The 27116-nt window shown below is 40.3% G+C and overlaps 3 protein-coding genes across 3 annotated transcripts; all 3 read right to left on the bottom strand.

Moving 5' to 3' along the window:
• Nucleotides 1-1446: 1446 nt before the first annotated feature.
• LOC129956827 (uncharacterized) lies at nt 1447-2718 on the bottom strand. Its single transcript, XM_056068780.1, has one exon. The coding sequence runs from the start codon at nt 2716-2718 to the stop codon at nt 1447-1449; it is 1272 nt and encodes a 423-aa protein (XP_055924755.1).
• Nucleotides 2719-21306: 18588 nt separating this feature from the next.
• On the bottom strand, nt 21307-23696 carry LOC129956826 (uncharacterized). The gene is made up of 3 exons (XM_056068779.1): nt 22720-23696; nt 22314-22617; nt 21307-21327 (listed from the first exon to the last, which is right to left on the bottom strand). The coding sequence occupies exons 1-3, from the start codon at nt 23694-23696 to the stop codon at nt 21307-21309; spliced, it is 1302 nt and encodes a 433-aa protein (XP_055924754.1).
• A 2036-nt stretch (nt 23697-25732) lies between these two features.
• Nucleotides 25733-26941, bottom strand: LOC129956825 (uncharacterized). The gene has a single exon (XM_056068778.1). The coding sequence runs from the start codon at nt 26939-26941 to the stop codon at nt 25733-25735; it is 1209 nt and encodes a 402-aa protein (XP_055924753.1).
• Nucleotides 26942-27116: the final 175 nt, after the last annotated feature.

Genomic DNA, 27116 nt, shown 5'->3' with positions numbered 1-27116 from the left:
ACTTCTGTTCAATCCAAATGCGATTAAATAGAATCAGCAGATTGGAAAGAGAAGTGGTAGACAAATGGCGAAGCATGCTATAAGTGATTCCATCAGGACCAGGGCTGGTATCATGAGCCTTCTTTAAAGCTGCCAGTAGTTCGTGCAACCTAAATTCTGTATTGTAAGGAAGCGATTTCCGGGTGAAGAAACACAAAGACTTGCGTTCTACACGTTTCTTAATAGCTATAAATGAAGGCTTATACGAATTAGTCGCTGAAACCTGTGCAAATGAATGTCCAAGAGTATTCGCGATATCTAAAGGAGAAGATACCAATCCGTTTTCAGTCTTCAGAACAGGAATGGAAAATTCTTGGTAAATTCCATTCGCTGCCTTGACCTTTCTCCAGAGTAGTTTCGGAGAAGTAAAGGCTGTGATAGAAGATATGAACTTAATCCAGGACTCTCTCTGACTTTGCCTACGGACACGACGAGCATTGGCTCTGGCACGTTTGAAAGCAAGTAAATTCTCTGTTGTGGGATATCTGCGGAAAATATTCCACCGCTTTTTTTGTTCTCGGTGACTGTCGCGGCAAGCCTCATTCCACCACGGTCTCGGGAATTTCCTCAAACGTGGGGAGCTTTTGGGGATGGTATTGTTCGCAGCGTCAATCAAACAGTCAACTACATTTTGTACTGCCTCTGTAATATTAGTTGTTCTGACCATATTCTCTGAAATTACTGCCTGTTGCATGAAAGCATTCCAATCAGCCCGCTGGAATAGGAAACGCGGGGGACAAGAAGTCGCGCCGCCTCTATCAGCATAGGAAACCATTAAGGGGAAGTGATCACTATCGTAGAGATCAGTCGCAACTGCAAAACTGAGCAACGGAAAGAGATCGGGAGAGCAAATAGCCAGATCCAGACTGTGAAACGTACGTGTGGGCTCATGGAAATAGGTTTTCTCATCATGATTAAGCAGACAGAGACAGTTATCAGAGATAAACTGTTCAATCTGTCTCCCACGAGAATTTGTATTTTCCGAGCCCCATAAAGTACTATGAGCATTAAAATCACCAAGTAGTACGAAAGGTTTGGGTAGTTGGTCCAATAAATTATTAAGTTCATGTTGGTTAATGATAGCATGTGGAGGCAAGTAAATGCTGCAAACTGTGATAAGGGTCCGTATATGGACTTGAACAGCCACAGCTTGTAAAGAAGTTTGCAAATTTAAATGTGAGCTCGGGTAAAGATTGGAGGTTAAGATGCAAACACCACCGGAAGGATTATTTCCAGTATTAGCATCTTTACGAGCACAGTTATATCCACGGATTTTCATGGGGATGTCGTGCTTCAGGAAAGTTTCCTGAAAAGCAAAACAAGCGGGATGAAACTGGTTAATAATTTGCTTAATACCAACAAATTTGGACCGAAGGCCACGACAGTTCCAGGAAATGAAAGTTCCCATTAAGTAACAGAAGTATTGAGAATGTTGGTGCGAGTCTTATCAAGAGTTGGCGAAACATCGCAACTCATTTGTAATTCATCCTCCTCGTCAGACGGATGAAGGGAAATGGAATCGGGACTTTTAGGTTTGCCAAAAATGGACGTTAAGTCCTTATGAGCATTACCTTGTGTCGCAAGTCCCAAAGCGACAGAATTTTGTGATGTCGATTTTTTCAACTTTGATCTGATGTCTTTTGGCGAGATTCCTCGTTTCGAAAGCTTAAGTTTAAGTGATTTTTGAGAGTTAGAATTCATTTTAGGTCTAGACGATTTGCTAGTTACAGGAGTCGTGTTTGTTTCATTTTCAATTTCAGAATCGGATGACTTTTCAGTATTTTTCGGTTGAGGAGCATATTTTTCACAATTTGTGCAGGAACAATTTACACAGAAGGTTGTTTTAACTATGGAAGCATAGCTCAATCCAGGTTTTGGTGTCTGATTTAAAACTTTTTTCCGAGCTTCAGGATAGCTGATGTCTTCTTTAAATTTAATAGAGGTAATTTCTTTTTCTACTTTCCATCGTTCACAGGACCGAGAGAAAGATGCATGATTCTCACCGCAATTTACACATTTTTCTTCAGCGTTACATTGCTGGCTGTCGTGGCCTTTTTCAGCACAGCGGGCGCATGTTAATGTCCCGCGGCAGTTAGCCCTGGAGTGGCCAAAACGCTGGCATTGAAAACATCTTAGCGGATTAGGGATGTACTGGCGGACAGGCAATTTTATATATCCTGCATAAAGGTATTCAGGTATTTTTGGTCTATGAAAGGTCATTACGTAATGTTTGGTGGGTAGGAGTTGTCCATCCCGCCGAATGGTGATCTGGCGTACATGAGTTACTCCTTGGGGTTTCAGTTCCTCGGAGATCTCCTCTAGAGGAACGTTAAATAATTCCCCACACGTTATTACTCCTTTGGAGAAATTTAGGGATGTATGAGAGCTGACAGTAACGGGAAAGGTGGCTAAGGCTTTAAGTTTCATAACTTGTTGTGCTTGTTTTTTGGAATTTACCTGTACCAGCAAATCACCAGAACGCATCTTCCGGATAGAAGATACCTCACCAATGGTTGCTGTAATGGCTTTCTGTACGAGGAATGGTGATATAGAATTAAATGTATCATTCTTTTCAGAAACACGTTTGATAACAAAGTAACGGTCAAAATGTGGAAAATTACTTTTGAGATTGAGTTCTTTGTGATGCCCACTGAAGGGAGATTTTCGGGAGGAGCCCATGCGATATCGAATAAGATTCGGGTCCGACGGCACCGCCCACCACGGAGCCCAACAAGGGAAGGCAGCCACCGGCTCTGGCCATTCCCAGCCTCGGCACTTACCTTAGTGCTGGCCGGTACCTATACGCTCGGAGTTACCCCCGGGGACAGTGACCACCCTTAACGCCAAGCCCAAGGAGTAACCCCTTCGCTTGATCCCTAGCAAACTAACCACTTAGGTGGTTAGCGACCAGCCGATTGATGCACAGGGGACCACAGTACACCACCCGTCTTTCAAATGGGTCGCCACGCACGGCAAACACGTGGGGTTTTGGCTGTCCATGAGAAGCAAGAAGCAAACAGAGCGGCGCCAGCTTCTCATGGAGAGCTCCCTCGCCTGCCGTCGAGGGATGGAAGGATCAAGTAAATAGCAGAAGGCGTAGAGGAGAGTAAGCATGAAGGGAGTAAAGATCCCTGGGAACCTCGGGATTGGGACACCCGTACTCACCTAAAGGAGGTGAGCCCCTGAGGGGCATCTTTAGTTGGGAGTCGGCGACGGTTAGCTCCCTTTGTAGGTGTTGTATTTGGAGTAGCATGTCCGTCAGCCTTTGGCATTGAGCAAATTGCTCTCTTGCTGTTATTAGGTTTATACCACTATCTTGGGCGTCCATCGCGCCCTCTTCGTCTTCCCTCTCGCTCATTATCTCACAGACACAACCGTCAAAGACGGATGCTAACATGAGAATGAAAATTCCGCGTCAACAATAGACCTCACCATAATTAAAGATTTCCTCTTCCCGTATTATATCCAATCCCTACCTGAATTGAGTTCCGACCATAATCCGATAGCCCTCACCTTCTATTTTAACTATTCACTACCCGAAACTAACTCAAAAACGAGAGTAAATTGGAAAAATTTTGTTAATGATCTCAGGAAGTCGCACTTCCAAGTAAACAACCTTAATCACCCAGAAGGAATAAATAAACTCGCCGAGGAAATCGAAAACGCAATAGTGACCAGCAAAAATATTAACTCCCTCCCCATTAAAAATAACCAGCCGTACATAAACCCCCAATTAAAAAATTTAAATGCAGAAAGGAACAAAATAAGGAAATTGTACCAACTAAACAGATCCCCCGCGACGAAAGCAGAGCTTAATAGACTCAACAAGCTAATAAATAAATTAGACAGTGATCTGAAAACCAGGGAGCTATCCGATAAGTTAGCCAGACTGAACAACGAGAACGGTGAGCTGTGGGCCTTTGTGAGACCCTTCAAGAAGAAAAAACACCGCATTCCGACCCTTAATGGTCCGGCTAGTATTGCACAAACCGACCTCGAAAAAGCAAACTGCCTAGCGAACAGCTTGGAGACCCAATTTAATCTAAACAATTTAAGCCATGAGGGAACCGAAATCGAGGTCGAAGAAACTTTAAGTCACTACCGCGACACCCAGATGGCGCCACGTAAACAAACATGCCCCGTATCTGAACTCCCATTACCATCTGAAGTAACTGAAAACATCCAAAAACTTAATGTAAACAAAGCCCCCGGAATTGATAACATCTCCAATAAAATTATTAAGAAACTACCACTAAACATTATCATGATTTTTACCCTGTTATTACAAAAGATTTTGGAAGTAGGCCACTTCCCAACAAGATGGAAGACAGCAACGGTGGTTCCTATTTTTAAGCCAGGAAAGGACCCCACAGACCCAACCAGCTATAGACCAATTTCACTACTTTCAACCTTAAGCAAAATTGCTGAAAGTATCATACTCAAGAGGCTGAACACACACCTAATAGAAAACAACACCCTGCTCCCAGAGCAATTTGGTTTTAGACCTAATCTCTCCACTACACACCAACTTGTCAGAGTAGTAGAGTACATAACAGAAGGATTCACTAATAAACAAAAGACAGGTGCTGTCTTCCTGGATATACAAAAAGCATTCGATCGAGTGTGGATAGATGGACTAATTTACAAGATGATCCAAAATCGGGTTCCAGGCTACCTGATTAACATCTTAGAGTCCTATCTCACTGGCAGATCCTTTAAAGTCAGGGTACAACACGAATACTCAGACACAAAACTTATAAATGCAGGAGTACCACAGGGCTCCAAGTTAGGCCCAGTACTCTTCTCACTGTACATAAACGACATGCCTAAACAGTTTGACACTATGCTATGTTTATTCGCAGACGACACAGCGATACTAGCCAGAAATAAAAACGTTAACTATGTACACATCGCCCTCAATAGACATCTTAAAATTTTAGAGGACTGGTTCCAAAAATGGAAGATAGAAATAAATGCAAATAAAACTGAAGCAGTACTGTTTCACAAGGGCCAGCAGCAACCGAACTTTCCCAAAGTTAAAATTAAAAACAGCCTAGTGCCGTGGTCTCAGGAGGCTAAATATTTAGGATTAATACTTGACTGTAAACTAACTTGGAAAAAACACTTTTTATCTATTAAAGACAAGTTCCGAGCTTTATCCCGTAAATTCTACCCCCTATTAGCTCGAAACTCCAAATTGAATAGGGACATGAAATTGCTTATTTTTACAGCCTATTTGCGTCCAGTACTCATGTATGCATGCCCTGTCTGGGGTTATGCCGCGAAAAGCAATATTAAAATTATACTACAACAATATAATAGAATTATTAGGAATATCTGTAAAGCTAGATGGTACATGAGAACGGCAGATCTTAACAAAGCCCTGAACTATAAATCCTTCCACGAAGTATTGCAAAAATTGTCTGTAAATTTTTTCAACAAAATAGATACCAACGACAATGATGCTGTCAAAAGTATCCCCAAATACCCTCCCAATATTAAAATTAAAAGACCCAGAAATAGCACCATCTCTCAGTAAATTAGAACACACCCCAACTAACTTGATCCTGTACATCCCACCCGAAATAGACCTGTACCCCATTGGCTATCAACGAACAATAGTTTCCACGCAGCTTTAAACCACTCAACCACGAACTAATGCACACTTCCCAGGTTTTGCACACGGCACTAGTTTCTCCCACCTCTTCCACACCTGGCTGAACGAGACGTCCCCATTGGTCAAGAGATCTCACCCCCTCCACCACCCATGCTACCACCAGGAGACCGGACGCTGAAGAACATCACTCAGCAGACTGCAGCAGTACAAGGCACATCCGCTGTCAAGTTTACATCCTACCAGGAAGGAGATAGCCCGGCTTCGCCGGGCGGGTGCTCCATAACCCCAAATCTTGTCCCAAATCTTGAAAGGCAGGTGCTTGGGATTCGTTCAGTGAGGACGTACTCGTATGAGCTACCGTTAACACTGGCAGACCCCGAAACCTACAACATCAACAAGTGTCCCGACTCGTCCTTTTTAGGATTAGCCTGTGGAAGGGACAGAATGAGTGAAGACGAGGAACCGTCGAAACGCCTCTGCGTGGAAGACGGCATGACTATAGATGAAACCAGCGACATCAACATCAAATACTGCGAAAGTTGTGAACAAAGAACGCGGTACAAATTAGAGATTCATATGCTCCAGGAGTTATTAAAGTGCGACACAGTGAGGCTGAAAGCATTGGATAGAGCTATCGATGACAATCTTCTACAAAGAGGTGACTTCTACATGCAGCTCCAAAACCAAAGGCTGGAGTCCTCAAGACAAGTGGAGCACTTAACAGGTCTATGTCTTAATTTACCAGCGTGTGAATTGCCCGGGAGATGTAAAGCATCCCTAATAGAAAATTTCCCCCCTTTAAATAACCAAGATAAGTTTCAAACTGTCCCCAAAAGAAAAACAGCCAGGAACCCCCAAACTACACCCGTGCAGACCCCAATTACCACCACTAATAGATATCAAGAGTTAAAAAACCTAAACGAAACACCCTCTGAAACTAACAACGAACTAGAAAAGACAGATAAAATTCCCCCAATAATGCTCAGATTCGCATCCGACTACCATAGAATGATAGAGGTGATCCGTTCACATACCACCGTTACCGAGGCCAGGCTAGGGAACGGGTTCATCAAAATATTCACGGATACTATCGAGCATCATAAAGAAATCCAGGAGATATGCAAAACAAACAAATTTGAATTTTACGTAATTCCCCCGAGAGCAACCAGGCCAGTCAAAGTTGTAATTAGAGGGCTCCATGTTGAGCACATAACTGAAGATATTGCCGAACAACTAAATGAAAAAGGCTTCTCAGTCAACAGGGTAATCCGGATGACCCAGGCCAAAACCCGGATCCCCCCTCCCACTTTACCTGGTTGAACTCAACAGAACACCAAACGTAAAAGCAATATACGAAGTTGACACAATCAGATATCTAAAGGTGAAAATTGAGGAGTACAGAGGCAGGAACTCTGTAGCGCAATGCTACAGATGCAATGAGTTCGGCCACAGAGCCACTAATTGTAATCTCAAACCAAGGTGCCTTAAGTGTGCCCAAGAACATGAAACCAAGGATTGCCCAAAAGGAAAGGGAAAGGACGAAAACCCCTTCTGTATTAACTGCAAAAAACCCGACCACTCAGCTGCTTACAGAGGATGCGATTTGGATTTGGATTTTTTGGATTTTATTGGCACAAGAACCATGGTATTGACTAAGCTGCGCCAAACTGTATTTATTTTAGGATTAAAAATATAATTTCAACTTTAAAAAGCAATGTAAAAGAATGAAAAAGATGAAGATTACTTAAATATGGGGGTAAAAACCTACTGATTTCAAAAAAGCAAAAAGATTAGCATGTGGTATTCTATCAAGCAAATGTGAAAGTGTGGAGTTGTTAAAATAATATAAACGTTGAGTACTAAAATTTGGACATTCACTGAGAATATGGTAAACAGACATGATGCAATTGCATTGAGAGCACATTGGTGCCGCTTCTCCAAAAAGTAGATGGCGATGGGTGAATCTGGTATGACCTATCCGCAAACGGGTTAAGATAGTGTCTGCTTTTCTATTTGGAAGACATGGCCAATGTTCAACACGAGGTTTAACACTATGAAGTTTGTTTTCTGTTAACAGATCCCATTGAGTCTGCCATTTTGAGAGATAGAGCAAAGTTATGTGTTTTTTTAAATCACTCACAGGGATACTAATATTTGCTGTAGAAGTAGCCGATTTGGCGGCACTGTCCGCCTTCTCGTTGCCCCCAATACCTACATGAGAAGGCACCCAACATAATAAAATAGTAAATCCACGAGAGGAAAGTCTATTAAATAGGTTTAAAATCTTTAAGACCAAAGGATGATTTTTAGAATGAGGATGAGAGGATTTTAGAGACTGTAAAACACTTAATGAATCTGTGTAAATTATATATTTATCTTGCAGACAGTCGGATATTTTTTCTAGGGCAAATAGAACAGCAGTTATCTCCGCTGTGAAAACTGAACAAGAAGGATTGATTTTAAACGAGAAGACTGCGTTTTGGAAAACCACAGCAATTGAGACACTATCATATGTTTTTGATCCATCTGTGTATATTGCAATATAATCATTATAGTGATGCCTATGTTCATTAAAAATTTTTCTATAAATAGAATCTGTAGTGTCAGATTTGGTAAACCCTTCAAATGGATTTAAGTATTCTATATTAGGAATTGCCCATGGAGGAAAAATGTTGTCCACTTGCGGTGTTGCCTGCAGGTTAAGTAGATTTAGGTCCTTGAGAATATTATGAATTCTAGTAAAATATACAGGTATAAAAAATTTTCGTGCTTCTTGTATTCGAGTTAAGAATGGCCGGAGTTTAAAATTATGGAAAGGATGTTGTGTATTTGATTTAGTTCTAAAATAATAGTGCAGAGATAGTATTTCTCGCCTAAATTCAAGGGAAGTCTCAAAGCAATCAACATATAGGCTCTGAACTGGAGAGGTCCTAAAGGCTCCTGAACATAGTCTCAGAGCATTATGGTGAACAGGGTCTAATTTCTGTAAAACTGTTTTTCTGGCTGACCCGTAAATAACACAACCATAATCGAGCTTGGATAGAACGAGAGCTTTGTATATTTTAAGCATGGATGGTCGATCTGCTCCCCAAGCCGTAGTTGACAAAACTTTTATTATGTTTAATGCTTTTTCACATTTTTTACGCAATATTTTTACGTGAGGGAGAAAGGTAAGCTTCTTATCAAAGTGAATACCTAGAAATTTAACTTCATTTTTGAATGGTATAATTATTTCATTTAGTTTTATTTCAGGATCCATGTGTAGATTTCTTTTTCGACAAAAGTGGATACCAGTAGTTTTTGAAGCCGAAATGGTAAAAATATTGGCATTGCACCATTGTGTTATATTATTTACAGCAGTCTGCAACTGTCTCTCTATAAAATTCATGTGCATCCCTGTACAGGAGATGTACAGGTCGTCAACATATAAGTAACCTTTCACAGAAGGGGGAAGTTGTTTTAAAATATTATTAATTTTTAAAATAAAAAGAGTCACACTTAAAATACTACCTTGAGGAACTCCCTCTTCCTGAATAAAATAGTCAGAGTATTCAGATTCTACTTTGACACGGAACTTCTTCAATTTTAAAAAATTTTGAATAAAAATGGGTAAGTTGCCCCTTAATCCTAGGTCATGTAAATCCTTTAAAATACCGAATCTCCAGGTCCGATCATACGCCTTTTCAATGTCAAAAAATATCGCAACCAGATGTTTCCTTTGTAAAAAAGCCAGACGAATATCAGTTTCTAGTGCGAGTAGGTTATCAAGAGTACACCGAGATTTCCTAAAACCACTTTGATGAGGATGAAGGAAATGATTAGTCTCCAAATGGTAAACGAGTCTTCGATTAATCATTTTTTCTAAGAGCTTGCATATACAACATGTTAAAGCAATTGGACGGTAATTTTCTGGGTTTTTAGGATCTTTTCCAGGTTTTAATATCGGGATTACTATAGCTTGCTGCCAGAGAGTAGGGAAGTACTGCTCATTCCAAATACGGTTGTACAATAACAGTAACGCTTTTTGGGATTCGACTGTCAAATTTTTAATCATGGAATAGTTAATATTGTCGGGCCCCGGTGAAGAGTCACGGGCACTGGCGAGACATGACTGAAATTCGGAGAAAGTAAAATTACAATTATAGGGTAAATCAGCTCGGGAATAAAATTTTAGTTTTTGATCTTCAGCTTTTCTTTTATAATTTAAAATTGGAAGAGGATAATTCTGGCTGTTAGATGTAAGTGCCAAGGTCGAAGCAATAGAATTTGCTATGTCTTTAGTGGATGATAATGTTACTCCATTATGAATTAAAACAGAAGTGTAGCTTGATGTAGAAATACCCGATGCCCTCTTTACCTTTTTCCATAGCTCATGGCTTGAAATCTTAGAGTTGATACTGGATACAAATTTTTGCCATGAAAGCCTTCGTTTTCGACGTTGTATTCTCCTCGAAACTGCTCTAGTCTTTTTAAAATAAATAAAGTTCGACGCTGTTGGATATCTTCGGAAGATGCCCCATGCTTTCCGTTGCTCTTTGTATGCTTGTTTGCATTCGTCGTCCCACCAAGGTTTGTTTTGCTTTTTTCGTTTACCGGATGATTTCGGGATTGAATCATTTGCCGCCTCAATTATAACATCAACTATGTAATTTAGTGCATCATCTATGGTGGAGGATTGGATTATATCGGGTTGTATATTAGCTAAAATGGTGAATTTTTGCCAATTTGCTGCATTCAGGATGTATTTGGATGGATGGGAGTGATTGTTCGGGTTGCACCTATTGTCTGAGGCAATCAGAGGGAAATGGTCACTATTATACAAGTCATTATCAACTGTTAAATTAAAGAATGGCAAAAGAGATGGAGAACAAACTGCTAAATCAACTGAATGAAAGGTTCTTGTAGGGAGATGAAAATGAGTCTTTTCATCTGAATTTAGTAGGCATAAATTGTGGTCTGTAAGTAGTTGCTCGATTTGCAAGCCACGGGGGTTGGAATCGGGACTACCCCAAAAAGGACTATGGCCATTGAGATCGCCCAAAATTATGAATGGTGACGGAAGCTGTGAAATAAGATTATTGAGGTCAGATTGAATAACACGTTCATTTGGGGGTAAATAAAGGCTGCAAACAGTAATCAAAGAATGCATCTGGATTTGAATAGCAACAGCTTGCAGATTTGTGTTCAGGTTAATAGGCATTGAGGGAACGTGGTCAGCTGCAAGGATAGCAACGCCACCTGAAGCTCGATTATGAATATAATGTTTGGAGAACATTTTATAATATCGGATATTGTGTTTATCCGTCTTGAGGTATGTTTCTTGGAGAGCAATACAGGCGGGATTATGTTTGTTGATGAGATCTTTGAGTTCTGATGATTTATTTAGGAAACCACGACAATTCCAGGAAATAAGAGTGGCCATGACGACAAGCACTGAAGTAAAAGAAAAAGGAAAGCCGCCTAAAGGAAAAAAAACTAGGAAGATAAATCTTTATCGTCAGCGTCGCTAACGGACATATCATCATCAGATGGATGGACTTTAAGCAGGGCATCAGTATCATCTTTAACACTGCTAGTTTTTCCGTCTGTTTTATCAGGAGGAATTTTTAAAAAGTCTTCTTTTGTCAGGGGACCGCTTCGAGAAGGGCTAGAAATATCTTGTCCTCTCTTTGCGGCAAGTGCTCGCGCACGTTTAGCTGAGAGTTTTTCTTTACGTTTTGGAACGAGATCACTATCTTTCTCGTGCTTTCTAGAATCACGAGCGTTTTTGACACGAGATTTCACAGTTGAATCATTCTCCGAGAATGAAGATGTTTTCGGAATAGATGTAATTTGTTGTGACGTTATTTCCATATTTGATGAAGTTGTCTCAGGAGGTACTATTGCAGTATTTTGAAGGTCATTATTACCAACTGAGGTAGAGGTAGAAGGTCGTTGATCTATTTGCATAACAGGCTGGTTTGAAATAGTTTGACAAGTGGGAGCAGATGATGAAGCTTTCTCAAATGCTTTTTTTATTTCGAGCAGAGCTAACCAGTCGCTTCGTTTTATGGTTACCATATCGTTCTTAGCGGTTTGGGTTATGTTCATTAGGGGAGTGCCTATAGCAGTTGGATTAGTTTGAGAATTTTGCCGATTTGTTTGTGCTGAAGGTATAATATTGGTTGTTAGGGCTTCCGAGAAAGAGACACCTGGTTTGGGCATTCTGTCCATTACAATTTTCCTAGCTTCGGGAAAAGATATGTTTTTTGTAATTTTTATTGTTTGTATTTCTTTTTCTATTTTAAATTTTGGGCATGATCTGAAATAAGATGGATGTTCGCCATTGCAGTTTGAGCATTTCGGCGTTAGAGCAGAGCAGTTATCACTTTTATGATCTGGGAGAGAGCATCGGGCACAAATTTCTCTGGTCCCTTTGCAAGCTGTTATTGTGTGTCCGAATTTCTGGCATTTGAAGCAGCGGAGTGGATTTGGAATATATGGCTTAACTGGACAGATTATGTACGCTATTTGCACAGATTTTGGTAAGACTGGTGTATTAAAAGTTAAAATCAGATGTTTGGTAGGAATTTTTTGGTTATTTTTCTTGATACTTATTCTTTGAACGTCAATTACTTTCTGTTCCCTCAAGTTTTCCAAAATGTCTGCTTCAAGGTCTCTCTGGAACTCTTTCTCCGAGATTACACCCTTGGTTTGGTTAAGTGAACGGTGCGCAGTAACAGTGACGGGTATTTCTCCAATTTGTTTCAATTTCATTATGTTTTGAGATTGCTGTTTGTTTTTTATTTCAATTAACAGATTCCCGTTGTTTAATTTTTTGATAGTTTTTACTTCACCTACAATTCCAATAATTGCTTTATGTATCAACAGTGGAGATACTTTTTTCAATGAACTTTGTTCAGATGCAATAACGAAAAATTTAAAATAAGCATTACAATCAGTATAAACATTAGGAGCCATGCGACATTTGAGAAGATTCAGGCTCCAACGGCACCGCCCACCACGGAGCCCTACAAGGGATGGTAGTTACCGGCTTTGGTGATTGCCAACCTCGGCACTTGCCATGATGCTAGTCAGAACCTATACGCTGGGAGTCACTCCCGGGGACAGTGACCACCCTTAACGCCAAGCCCAAGGAGTGACCCCTTCGCTTGATCCCCTTAAGCAGACCAGTTATGTACCTGGGATACCGGCCGATTGATACATCGGAGACCGAAATGTACCACCCGTCTAATGGGTCGCCACGCACGGCCAACACGTGGGGTTTTGGCTGTCCATGAGAAGCAAGAAGCAAACAGAGCGGCGACAGCTTCTCATGGAGAGCTCCCTCGCTTGCCGTCGAGGGAAAGAAAAAACAAAGCAGAAAGCAGAAGACACAGAGGAGAGTAAACCTAAAGGGAGTAAAGATCCCTGGGTACCTCGGGATTGGGACACCCGTACTCACCTATAGTAGGTGAGCCCCTGAGGGGTACAGAGGATGCGAAAAATACCCAAAAACACCACAGTACAATAGAAACCTAGCACCACAACGCACAATCAGTAACACTTTTAATCCGGACCAAAGCAAAATCAAACCAAATCTCAGTTACGCTCAGCATTTTCAAAGCACAGCAACCCAACAGATGGCGCCACAAATGACTACCCCCAGTGCATCAGCACAGGTCCCCACACACCATGAGCAGGTTAACGCCACCGAGATCGCGGCTCTGCTTGAAATTATAGCACAGGTCAAAGAAATTTTTAATAACATACCAGATATCATCAATATGGCGCAAGAATTAAAAAGAGCCAATTCAATACCCGACAAGCTGCAAATTCTCTTCAGAGCATTTTTCACCCCAGATGGCGCTACATCAGTGTAAACATTCACGGCTGGGTGTCTCAAAATCATATACTGGAACGCAAACGGGATCAGGCAAAAATTAAATCAGCTAAAACTGTTTATCAATAAGCATAGCCCCGATATATTATTATTACAAGAGACGCACCTGAGACCCGGGCAGAAAATATTTATTGCTAACTACGCAGCGTATTACTCATATAGGGAAAACCAGGATGAAAACAGACCCAGTGGAGGAACGGCCGCACTGATTAAAAACCACATTCCCCATCATCAAATAATTCCACCCACCCTTCAACAAGTAGAAGCAACAATAGTCAGGATTACACTGAAAAATCACGACCCCATAAATGTCACATCACTTTACATCCCCCCAAAATCAGACCATAACCTATTTCTTTTCGACATTGAAAACATCATACAATTAGGACTAAACAACATCATCTGCGGAGATTACAATGCCCACCACACATCCTGGAACTGCCAAAGTAACTCTCAAAGAGGCATAAATCTCAGACATTTTGTGGATAATGCAGGGTTAGATGTTTTGTTCTCAAATGAACCAACACGTTTTGGCACGCACTCTGCATCCACCATAGACATTACACTTATCAGACATTTTCTATTCCCATATAAAATTCCTTACCCGAAATGAGCTCTGACCATAACCCGGTCGCTCTTAATTTCTATTTCAATTACACCCTACCCGAGCAATACGCCAAAATCAAAACAAATTGGACAAACTTTAAAAACGAACTCACCAGGACAATATTTAACACTAATAAATTAAACTCCCCCATAGGGATAGACAAGCTAACGGAAGAAATAGAGTACAAGATTCAAACTGCCAGAGCAAATCACTCCACCCCAGTCAAATTAAAACAACCATATTTCGACCCACAGATTAAAAAACTCAACCAAGAAAGAAATAAGATAAGAAAATTATACCAGCAAAACAGAAGCCCCTCTCTCAAAAAGCAGCTAAACAGAATGAACAAATTAATAAATAAACTTGACGCGAAATTAAAAGAGAATGAGCTAGCAAATAAACTTGCAAATTTGAACAATGAAAACGGGGACATTTGGGATTTTGTGAAACCTTTCCAAAAGAAGAGCTACAACATTCCGACCCTTAAAGGTCCGGCCAGTATAGCACAAACCGACCTGGAAAAAGCAAACTGCTTGGCTGAAAGTCTCGAGACACAATTTAAAAACAACAACCTAACTCACAAGGAAACCGAATCCAAGGTCGAAAAAGTTCTTAACACATTTCACAACACACAGATGGCGCCACTAGCAAATACAAACTCAAAAATTGAAACTATCCTCCCATCTGAAATCATTAAAGAAATCAAAAACTTGCGTAACAACAAAGCCCCAGGATACGATAATATCACTAATAAAATAGTTAAAAAACTCCCCCTTAATGTAATTATTATTTTCACGCTACTTATACAAAAGATATTGGAAGTAGGATACTTCCCAACACGTTGGAAGACAGCAACGGTGGTCCCAATTTTTAAGCCAGGAAAGGACCCCACAAATCCTTCTAGCTACAGACCAATCTCTCTCTTATCAACGCTAAGCAAAATTGCCGAGAGTGTCATTTTAAAAAGATTAAATACACACCTAGTAGAAAACAACTTACTGTGTCCGGAACAATTCGGGTTCAGGCCGAACCTCTCCACGACACACCAACTCGCCAGAGTATCCGAATACATCACTGAAGGATTTGCTAACAAACAGAAATCAGGAGCTGTCTTCCTAGACATCCAGAAAGCGTTCGATCGTGTGTGGATCAATGGTCTTATTTTTAAGCTAATTGAGAATCAGATTCCAGGCTATCTGATTCGTATATTAGAATCATACCTCACCGATCGTTCCTTTAAAGTCAGAGTAAAACAAGAACTATCGGATACAAAACCCATAAGTGCAGGAGTACCGCAGGGCTCAAAACTGGGACCTGTGTTATTCTCAATCTATATTAACGATATGCCCAAGCAATTCAACACGATGTTGTGCTTGTACGCAGATGACACAGCCATACTGGCCAAGAACAAAAATCCTAAATACGTGCACATTGCACTCAATAGACACCTACACAAGTTGGAGGATTGGTTCCAGAAATGGAAAATTGAAATCAATGCCTCCAAAACGGAGGCGGTTATGTTTCACAAATCCCAAAAACAACCGGATTTCCCCAAGCTGACCATTAAAAATAACCCCGTCCCGTGGTCTCAGGAAGCTAAATATCTAGGAGTAATACTTGACAGGAAATTAACCTGGAAAAAACACTTTAATTATGTCAGGGACAAGTTCCGAGCTCAGTCGCGTAAATTTTTCCCATTAATAGGCCGGAACTCAAAAATGCATAGGGATACAAAAATGCTTATCTTTACATCCTATTTGCGTCCAGTACTCACATATGCATGCCCCGTTTGGGGTTATGCCGCAAAATCCAACCTAAAAATAATCCAACAGCAACACAACCAAGTAATAAGAACAATTTGCAAAGCCAGGCGATTCATGAGAACCGTCGATGTCTGCAATGCACTAAATTACCCCACCTTTACTGAAACCATCAAACAACTTTCAACTAAATTTTACAATAGTATGGATAATAATGAAAATGAAGCAATAGCCCAGATTAGCAAATACACCCCAGATATTAAAATTAAAAGACCCCGAAATGTGCTACTCCTGCAATAGCCCCACACTACTGAACAAAGTACCCATGACACACCCAGCCCACCCAGCAAAGAAACGTTTCCTATTCGCCACCCGAAAACAGTAGCCTAGCCTCGAAAACGTACAACTCAACTGCTTATAACATCTCTCTGGGTCTTTTCACTACGCACTAGACTGACTCCGCCCCCTGCTGGAACAACGATCTCCTACTGGCTGACCAGGCTCACTCCCGCTCCTACTCCCCTGTCTTCGATCTAGGGTACAGCATCAACCGAGATCTGCTCTTTTCACTCTCCGATCCAGACCCATGCAAACAACTACCCGACCAGCTACCTGCTACAGCTCTCAATTTACCATTCAAGTTAAGGGCATACCACACCGCCAGGCCTTCATTACAAGGATCGTGGAGATAGCCTTGCTGCGCAAGGCGGGTGCTCCGTTAAACCTACCAAATTCGAAAGGCATCATTGATTTTTCATTTTATTTTCAATTTTCATTTTCATTTTGATTTACATTTTTTTCAGTCTCCAGCTATGGAGGGAGACGGACGCTCTGAGGACTCTAGTAGTGCTCTTAGTGATAAGTCCTATTACAGTGGAAAAGCCAGTTGCGCTTCAGAATTTATTAAAAGCATTCAAAGCCACTGCCGGCAATTAAAGGATTGGAAGAGAGAAATTAACTCAGCTGATTGCAAAGCTTTTAACGTCTATAGAAAGCTAAATGGAGATTGTAGCCCCTCTGAAAAGGCGGAACTTTTGAAACATCTAGATGATCTAAACAGAATAATAGAACACAACAAAGAAAAACTAAATACCGCAAAACCATGCATCAATAAAGGTTGCCGTACCCATGATGGAAACAGGAACTTATGTGCATACATTTCCACATCCCAAGAAAGAATGCTTAGACTAAACTACACTGCGTCGACTTTTATAGACACGTTACAACAAATGAAAGAAAATAAATTGGAACACACAGCCCAGTATCTCGAGGATTACACCAAATTAAAGGAAATTCAAGCGGATATCAGGAACATCGCAAACGAACTGGATGACATAACCCCCTGTCCCTTGGAAAACTGTGAAAGGCATACCCCTGACAACGTCAAGCAGCCACTTCAAACTGAAAACCTAGATCATACAGAAAACAAGCACAATAATCCTGAAGAAATGGAAACCGAACTGCCCTTCCAACCTGTTGACAGAAAACATTCCTCAAAAAGAAAAAATTCCGTTGAAAACCCAGAAGTCACCACCAGAAACAAATTTCAGATTTTAGAAGAAGGAGCACAGCAACCAAGAAAAGAAATCCCCCCCATCCAGATGAAATTAACAGAAGGATATAACTTAGTACTGCAGCAGCTCAACAGAAAATACCCCAAATCTGAAAATAGCTATTCTAATGGATTTATTAAGATCACCCCAGGCAGCGATGAAGAAAGACAGGGAATCCCGGAATTCCTGACTGAAAAGAAGCTAGAGCACATCATCTCCGAAGACCCCTCCGAAAGACCCATTAAAATCATCATTAAGGGACTGCCCATCAATCAAGATATAAATGACCTGAAACAAGAACTAGAAGCACAAAATTTCAACATTGGACGCATCTCACAGCTCAAAAATTTTAGAAATAAGACCCTCTACCCTATTTTCCTAGTGGAAGTCAAGAAAACTGGAAATTTTAAAAACATCTACAATCTCCGAACCATGTCCTACATCAGAGTTAAAATAGAAACGTACAGAAGACCTGCAAAAGCAACAATGTGTTTTAGATGCGCAGGATTTTATCACAGCGCTCGGAATTGCAGATGCAATCCGCGCTGTATAAAATGTAATGGTAATCACCCCACGAATGAGTGCTCTCAGAAGGAAAAAGTACAAGATCCCATCTGCATTAATTGTAATAACACAGGACATCTGGCCTCTTGGAAAGGTTGCCCTGCCTACCCTACAACTGCCCCATCAACAAGTAATAGAAAATCCTACGCTGATATCCTCAAAAATAGGAAAAGTAATACTGAAAAAATCGTAGAAGCAGCTCAAAATCCTCCCCCACCCAGACAGAGATACCAGCCCCAACAACAGATACCAGATTCTACCCCAACTTCAGCAGATCACAACCCACAAACCAACACCCTGGAAATGAAAGAACTAATAGAAACGTTAAGAGAAATAAGAAATCTTCTGAAAGAATTTCCTGGATTACTGTCAGTTGCAGCTAAATTAAAGGGAAATACTTCCAAAGAGGAAAGAAAACTCATTCTCCTTAATGCGCTCCTGGACTAAGTTGTAGCACTACCGCCCACCTGCAAGTAGAAGCTCTCTGATTGGCCGCCCAGGTACAATAGTTTATCCGCTGCCTGGACCCTCTTCAAGACCAAAATGCTCCTACCTCACCCTCTCCTACTCCCTTGACCGTCTGCTTTGCCATTGGCTGAGACATCTCACCCTCTCTCCCTCACCTGCCATGCGACTTTTCATCAGTCGATTCTGCTTCATTTCCTCCTCAACCATCACTGGAGACGTTACAGCCTATGGAAACTTATTTGAAGCTAGGTCTCTTCAAATTTGCTATGTTGGAGGTAGCCCACATCGGGCGGGTACTCCACAAATCTGTGCTATTTCATGAAAGGCAACATTCTCATTTTCACATTTCATTCTCCTGCTAGCTACCGTCATGAGCGGTAGTGATTCGGAGGAAGAGAGCGCAAAGCGCATTCGATCGGACGAGATGGAAATGGATGCTGAGATTTCTCAGCATCCGTGCCACTGTGATGAACGGCTCTTTTTAGAGCGTCAAATTATTGATGAAAATATAAAATCAGAAGGATTGCTCAAAGCAATAAACTACTTTTTGGATAATGGAATCGGTAACGATAACCAAGAGTACCTAACCCTCAGGCAGAAACAGGCGGATATCCTAGCCAAGAAAGGACAATTATTAGGTGAGTTGGACCTTCTTCCTTTTTGTTGTGGCCAAGATAGAGCTAACCTTAATGCTAATTCCCAAGACAAATTTAAATTTTCACCTAAAAGAAAAACAGCCCGCCCAACCCAATTTAGCCAGGCAAATGCCACTATTCTCCAAAACAAATTTCAACCATTAGAAAACATAGATTCGCAAAAAGAAGAAGCAGTCATAAAACCCAAAAAACCACCACCGATAATGCTAAGATACCATGATGCATATGTCGAAGTCCTCACCCAAATCAGAAAAGTATGTGGTGACACCGATAATAAACTTTCATCAGGCTACGTAAAAATTTTCCCCAACGACGCGGAACAACACAGAAATATTACTAACTTCTGCAAAACCCAAGGCTATGATTTCTATATAATCAAGCCCCGCAATGAACGTCCACTCAAAGTTGTAATCAAAGGGTTACCCCATAACGAGGAGCCAAATGAGATTAAAGACATCCTAAAAAATCAACACAGCCTACCTGTAACCAAGGTATCTCAGCTGACTCAACTCAAAACGAAAAGACCACTCCCATTCTACCTTGTTGAACTAGTTAGAAATAATGAAGCTCAACAAATATTTGATATTCAACACATAAACTATCTAAAAATAACTGTCGAACCCTTTAGGGGAAGACGAATGGTCAACCAATGTTCCAGATGCAACAGATTCCATCATACTGCTGAGTGTTGCGAAATGGCACCTAGGTGCTTAAAATGTAACGAAGCTCACCTCACTAGTCAGTGCACTATCACTGAAAAAATACAAGACCCTACATGCATCAACTGCCATAAAACAGGTCATGTTGCATCCTGTAGAGGCTGTGAAGCCTTCCCAAAACTACCAAACAATAACCTTATAAGAGACAATTACTATTCCCAAAATAGATACAATAACTTTAACAAATCAGCTTATATTCAAGAAAACAAAACTTTCGCCGATCTTTTTAACGGTGACACTCCTCAACAGAGGGCGCCACGAGAACAACCTGCAGTCACTGTAAACAAACATAGAAACACTGAAGATATCAACCTTTCAACCAAGCTAGGCGATAGTTTTATTAAAGACATCGCCGAAGCTACACAGGAATTAAGGATATTAGTCCAACAATTCCCTAATCTCTTCAGAGCATTAAAAGACCTCAAAAATGCACATAAAATCGAAGACAAATTACAGCTACTCATGTTGGCTTTTCAAAGCCACGACACAAACTCCTCTTACTAAGTTAATTCAAGCTAAACAGCCTAAATATTGTGTACTGGAACGCAAACGGGATCAAGAATAAAATAAATGAATTCAGACTGTTCGTAAATAAGTATAACCCCGACATTATCTTATTACAGGAAACCCACCTGAGACCACAAAAGAAAATCTTTCTAGCAAATTACGCTTCCTACTACAGCTACCGAAAAATAATTAATCCTACACAAAACGCAGCAGGTGGAACTGCGATACTAATTAAAAATTACATACCTCATTACGAACTTATACTCCCAACCCTCTATCACGTAGAAGCAAATGCAATAGTTATTAATTTTAAAGATATAGAACCCATAACGCTCACCTCTATTTACATACCCCCCCACTCAGATAATTCACTTTTCACATTTGATCTTGGAAATTTAATTCAAATTAGCCCCAACCAAATTATAGCTGGTGATTATAATGCACACCATAAGAACTGGAGTTGTAACTATAACACACATAGAGGTATTTCCCTTAACACTTTCTGCAACAGAGCTGGTATAGACATCATTGCTCCTGCCACCCCCACAAGATTTGGAAATAATTCTACCTCCACAATAGACCTAGCACTTGTTAAAGACTTTATTTATCCCTATGAAATAAACTCCATACCAGAATTAAGCTCTGATCACAACCCCATTCACTTAAACTTTTTCATTAAATACACCTTACCAAATAGCATCGGAAAAAATAAAACAAACTGGACCCTTTTTAAAAACAATTTAAATAAAACAGATAACCTAAATTTCATAAGCATTGACTCAGAAATTAAAATTGATAACGCAATTAACACTCTTGAACAAATCATAAACCAGGCCAAGATCACTGCATCTAAACCCATTACAACTTCTAATATTCATTTTGACCCTAAATTAAAACTACTTAACAGGGAACGTAATTATGCTAGAAAGATGTTTCAACAAACCAGAGACCCAACCTTCAAGAAAATAACCAATAAATTAAATAAAGAAATCACTAAATTAAATAAAACAATTGAACACAATAACTTCATTAATAAGATTGTAAACGAGAACCCTGAAGACAATACTATCTGGGAACTCGTCAAACCATTTAAAAAGAAATTTAAAAATATACCACCACTCAAACACACACACACACACTTGCTCTAACAGATGAGGATAAAGCAGAATGCATAGCAAACAGTCTAGAAAACCAATTTAAAAATAATGACACCATAGACTTTGAAACTGATAATATAGTAAATGAATCTATTGCCCAATTTAAATTTAATAAAAATACCCTTAAAGAAATTAAAACACCCCCACCCCCCTCGAAATTAATTCAGCTATTAAAAAACTTAAAAATAACAAATCCCCAGGACATGATGGTATTAACAATAAAATGCTAAAAAATCTCCGGAAAATATTATTTATGAACTCGCAATTTTAATCTACAAAATACTAATCATTGGGTTGAGGTTGAGGTTGAGGTTTATATTTTTATGGCACAAGAGCCAGAATTGGCCATGCTGCGCCAAGACACATGGTACGAATATATTACCATACGATTAAAAATCTTGTTTCCTCCAGGCTAAAAATTGATAAAAACATTTTGTTAAAAGTATTTATAAAAAGGTACGAAACTTTAAATAATAAAAGTCTATGATTAAAACAAATGTTTTTTTTAAATAAACAATGATATTTATATAAAATGAATAAAGTTAGTAGCTCTTAAAAAGTCAAAAATATTACGGTGAGGCTGTTCTCCAACCAGTTCACGCAAATCCAATGATGATGAATTAAAGAAATGCGCACGATAAAAATTAAATTTGGGACATTCAATTAAAATATGTAAAACTGTGAGATTAACGTTACAATCCGAACACATTGGTATCCTCTCGCCAAACAAAAGATGTTTGTGAGTTAGGCGGGTGTGACCAATTCGTAATCTAGTTAATTTTACATCAGCCCATCGAACCGAAGCAGCAGGCCACACTCCAATTGTCGGCTTGATAAAGTGCAGTTTGTTTTCAGTTTCACGATTCCAAGATTCTTGCCAAATTGAAAGAATATAACCACTATACATATTAATAAGGTCAATATGTGGGCAAGAGCGCTGAAGAATATGCTTAGCCTCCTTGGCTGCAATGTCAGCCGCTTCATTGCCGGTTATGCCAACATGACTAGGAATCCATCTGAACTGGATGTCATACCCCTTAGTCTGAAGATCTCTCAAACAGCAAAGAATATCAATTGCAATAGGATGCCTGCAATTTGAAAAGTTACACAGTGTCTCTAAAGCACTCATACTATCTGAATAAATGCAGTAATAAGTCTCTTTAGAAAGAGAAATTCTTTCGAGAGCTAACAAAATTGCAGATAGTTCAGCAGTCAAAACAGAACACGAATCATGCAGACGGTAACTATATGTAACCTCCGGAAAGACAATACCACACCCGACAGATTGAGAGGATTTTGATCCATCAGTGTATATCGGTATGTAAGTTGAAAGTTGATGAAGATGAAAATTAAATAACTGCTGGAAAACTACAGAAGATGTAGTAGCTTTATTAAAATTCAAAAAAGGGTTAAAATATGAAAAAATTGGATAATCCCAAGGGGGGAAAGATAAAAAGTTAACTGGATGAACCTCGACATTTCCAAGGCCCAAATCCTGAATATCAACCCTTATTCTTTCATGAAAAGGCAGAATATTATAAGGACGGGCATTGTAAAGTCTATGAAGACTAATAGGCACCGTCAAATTCTGGACTGGGTGTTTGGGAAGAGAAAGCATGCGGAAGAAGTATCGAACTGCTAGCTTTCTTCGCCTTAAATGCAAAGGTATCTGATGGGAAATCACGTACAAACTCTGAACTGGTGAAGTCCTGAAGGCTCCAGTGCAGATCCGTAAAGCAGAGTGGTGCAATGGATCGAGTCTTCGCAAAATGTTGGATCGAGCAGAACCGTATACTTCGCAGCCATAATCAATGCGCGAGAGTATCAATGCTTGATAAATGCGAAGTAACGAAAGTCGATCCGCTCCCCAAGCTGTATTCGATAGAACTTTTAGAATATTGAGTTTTTTCTCACATACCTTCCTTAAATGAAGTATATGTTGAAGGAAGGTGAGTTTTCTGTCAAAAATAATTCCTAAAAAGCGCATCTCTGCAACAACCGGAATGGCAGTATTACGGATATAGACCACAGGATCTGGGTGAAGACTTCGCTTTCTACAGAAATGAACACAACAACTTTTCTCGGGAGAAAGTGCGTGTCCATTTTCATCGCACCAAGATAAAAGTTTGTTGATAGCGATTTGCAGTTGTTTCTCAATGAAAGGCATATGCGATCATTGACAGGATATCTGAAGATCATCCACGTACAAGGTTCCAGTAACAGTTGCTGGTAAAACTTGAAGAATTTGGCTAAAATGTAGAATAAACAAAGTAACACTTAAGACGCTTCCCTGAGGAACGCCTTCCTGTTGAACAAAAGTATTTGAAAGATAACTGCCAACTCGAACACGGAAAATACGACAAGATAGGAAGTTTTTTATAAAAACAGGTAAGTTTCCTCTAAGACCAAAATCAAATAATGTGCGAAGAATTCCATAACGCCATGTGCGATCGTATGCTTTATTAATGTCGAAAAACACCCCAACAAGATGGTTTCGACGGACAAAGGCATTACGAATGTGAGTTTCCAAATGAATAATGTTATCAATGGTGCACCTTCCCTTTCGGAAACCACTCTGAAAGAGGGGAATACAGTCATTTTTTTCCAATTCATATACAAGTCTCGCGTTAATCATGCGTTCGAAAATTTTACACAGGCAGCTTGTTAAGGCGATTGGTCTGTAGTTCAATGGATTACATGGTTCCTTTCCAGGTTTTAGGAGTGGTATTACAACTGCTTCATGCCACTGGGAAGGGAATATTTGATCATTCCAGATTCTGTTAAATAGGCAAAGAATATTAGCCAAGGAATCTTCATCCAGATGGCGGAGCATGTTGTATGTAATTCCATCCGGACCAGGGCTAGAATCATGAACTTGAAACAGCGCTCTCTTTAATTCATTGATTTGAAATGCGCAATTATACGGATGAAGATGGTCGGTTTCGAAATGGAGATGTATCTTCTCAGCACGCCTCTTAGTGGCGAGGAATGTTGAATTATATGAGGCTGTGCTTGAAACTTTCTCAAATGTTTGACCGATAATGTTAACGACTTCTATAGGGGAAGAATATGAAACGTTTCCTGTGTTTAAAACTGGAAACGAGAACTCCTGGTAAATCCCATTTACTGCCTTAACTTTTCTCTAAAGTTGCGCACTGGTTGTATTTGAAGTGATAGAGGAGACAAATTGGAGCCATGATTCCCTTTGGCTACGACGTCGAATGCGCCGTGCATTTGCTCGGGCTTTTTTAAAGGCAATGAGATTCTCCGTAGTTGGATACCTACGGAAAATTCCCCATGATTTCTTTTGTGTCTTGTAAGCGTTGCGGCATGCATCGTTCCACCACGGCCGACGAAATGCTCGTGGGTGGGGTGAGCTCTTAGGGATTGCAATGTCAGCAGCATTTCTAATTGTGTTAATAACATTTTGAGTAGCATCAGTTATATTTTCAACAGCAACCATTGCTTCTGTAATAACTGCAAGTTCAGTGAATGTTCCCCAATCTGCCCGCTGGAATAGATATCGTTGTGGACGCTGTGTTCCACAAGTACTATCAGCATGGGAGACAATGACAGGGAAGTGATCACTATTAAACAGACTATCTCCAACTCTTAAATTCAGCAATGGGAAAAGTGAGGGAGAACAAATAGCAAGGTCAATACTGTGGAAAGTATGCGTCGGCTCATGGAAATGCGTTTGCTCATCATTATTAAGGAGACAGAGACAATTTCCCGAGATAAATTCTTCAATCTGTCTCCCCCGAGAATTTGAGCTATCTGAACCCCATAAAGGACTATGGCCGTTAAAGTCACCAATCAAGAGAAAAGGTCTAGGAAGCTGATCAACTAAAGCATTGAGGTCGTTTTGACAAATAGTTTCATTTGGCGGTAGATAAATAGAACAGACTGTAACGAGAGTTCTAACGTGAACCTGGATAGCTACAGCCTGTAGAGAAGTATGAAGAGTTAGTGGGGTACTGGGGAACTGGTTGGAGGTCAGAATGCAAACTCCACCGGAACTAATTCTCCCAGTATCAACATCTTTCCGCACAGAATTATAACCACGAATCTTAAAAGGAATATCTGACCTCAGGTGGGTTTCCTGAAGTGCAAAGCAAACAGGTTGAAATGTATTTAATAAAACCTTAATGTCAGAAATCTTGTAACGAATGCCGCGACAATTCCAGGAAAGGAAAGAACACATTAAGAATTATTTGGGGAATTTTTATTATCATTCGTAGGCGGAGTTGCAGAAGCATCACAACTCATCTGAAAATCATCTTCCTCCTCGGAGGGATGGAGTCGCAATAATTCCGGACTCTTCGGCTGACCACCGAATAAGGAAGTTAGGTCTTTACGAACAAGGCCAGATTTTGCCATATCTAAGGCAAGAGATTTTTTGGTAGAAAGAGCTAAGGTAATGTCTTTAGAAGAACGACCTGTTTTTGAAAGTTTCAGTGCCAGTGATTTCTGCGATTTTGAAATTTTTTTCCTCTTTGGTTTTAACTTGTGTGGTGAACCAGCATCTGAAGCATCTAATTCAGTTGTTAGCTGATTATTAGAAAGGGAAATACCTACACACGATTTATCCTGTGCATTTCCAGGAGTGAAAGGAGTTATTACCTTTGCCGCTTTTGCATAACTAATGCCAGCCGGTGGTAGACGGGCTTTCACAATCCTTTTTGCTTCCGGATAAGATATTTGATTCTTAACCTTGACAGAGAGTACTTCCTTTTCTAATTGCCAGATAGGGCAAGTGCGGGAAAAGGAGCTATGCTCTCCTTTACAGTTAACGCATTTTTCATTTGCAGTGCAATCAACGCTCTCATGCCCGGCCTCAGCACAACGGGCACAGGTAAGAGTACCTCGGCAAGTAGCTTTGGAGTGACCTATGCGCTGGCACTGAAAGCAACGAAGTGGGTTTGGTATGTATGGTCTGACAGCTAATCGCATGTAACCCGCCTTAATAAATTCGGGTGTCTTTGGAAAGTGGAATGTCAGAATAAGGTGTTTGGTCTTTATAACATTACCATTCCTTTTAATTGTTATTCGCCGGACTTCCGTAACGCCTTGGTTTCGTAATTCTTTTAAAATTTCGTCAGTCTCCTCATTATACAGCTCTCCACAAGTAATAACTCCTTTAGAAGAGTTCAGAGATCTGTGTGCACTAACAGTGACAGGTATCGTTGACAAAGATTTAATTTTCAAAATTTTTTGAGCTTGTTTCTTATTGGCTACTTCAACAAGTAAATCGCCAGAGCGAATTTTCCTTATTGCTTTAGCTTCACCGATATGCCCGGATATAGCCTTTTCAACTAGAAATGGTGACACACCGTGAAATGTTTCATTTTCAGATGATACACGACTAATTATGAAAAACGATGGTGATGGAATTTGATTTTGAGGCCCCATACGATATTGCGAATGATTCGGGCCCGACGGCACCGCCCACCACGGAGCCCAACAAGGGAAGGCAGCCACCGGCTCTGGCCATTCCCAGCCTCGGCGCTTACCTTGATGCTAGCCGGAACCTATACGCTCGGAGTTACCCCCGGGGACAGTGACCACCCTTAACGCCAAGCCCAAG

Source organism: Argiope bruennichi, chromosome 11, assembly GCF_947563725.1.
Source record: "Argiope bruennichi chromosome 11, qqArgBrue1.1, whole genome shotgun sequence".
Taxonomy (NCBI): Eukaryota; Metazoa; Arthropoda; class Arachnida; order Araneae; family Araneidae; genus Argiope; species Argiope bruennichi.
Note: the sequence above shows the minus strand (reverse complement) of the source record. Positions and strands in the feature narration are given on the sequence as shown.

What these genes read in the sequence shown, in the direction of transcription:
- LOC129956827 (XM_056068780.1), bottom strand. Translation starts at nt 2,718, where the DNA reads ATGGGCTCCTCCCGAAAATCTCCCTTCAGTGGGCATCACAAAGAACTC.
- LOC129956826 (XM_056068779.1), bottom strand. Translation starts at nt 23,696, where the DNA reads ATGCCTTTCATTGAGAAACAACTGCAAATCGCTATCAACAAACTTTTA. An exon ending in GCTGAACTATCTGCAATTTT is followed by an intron (nt 22,618 to 22,719) that starts GTTAGCTCTCGA and finishes TTCAAATTGCAG; the next exon opens with GCATCCTATTGCAATTGATA. An exon ending in CTTCGGTTCGATGGGCTGAT is followed by an intron (nt 21,328 to 22,313) that starts GTAAAATTAACT and finishes ATTTTCTTGAAG; the next exon opens with GTTGGGTCTCTGGTTTGTTG.
- LOC129956825 (XM_056068778.1), bottom strand. Translation starts at nt 26,941, where the DNA reads ATGGGGCCTCAAAATCAAATTCCATCACCATCGTTTTTCATAATTAGT.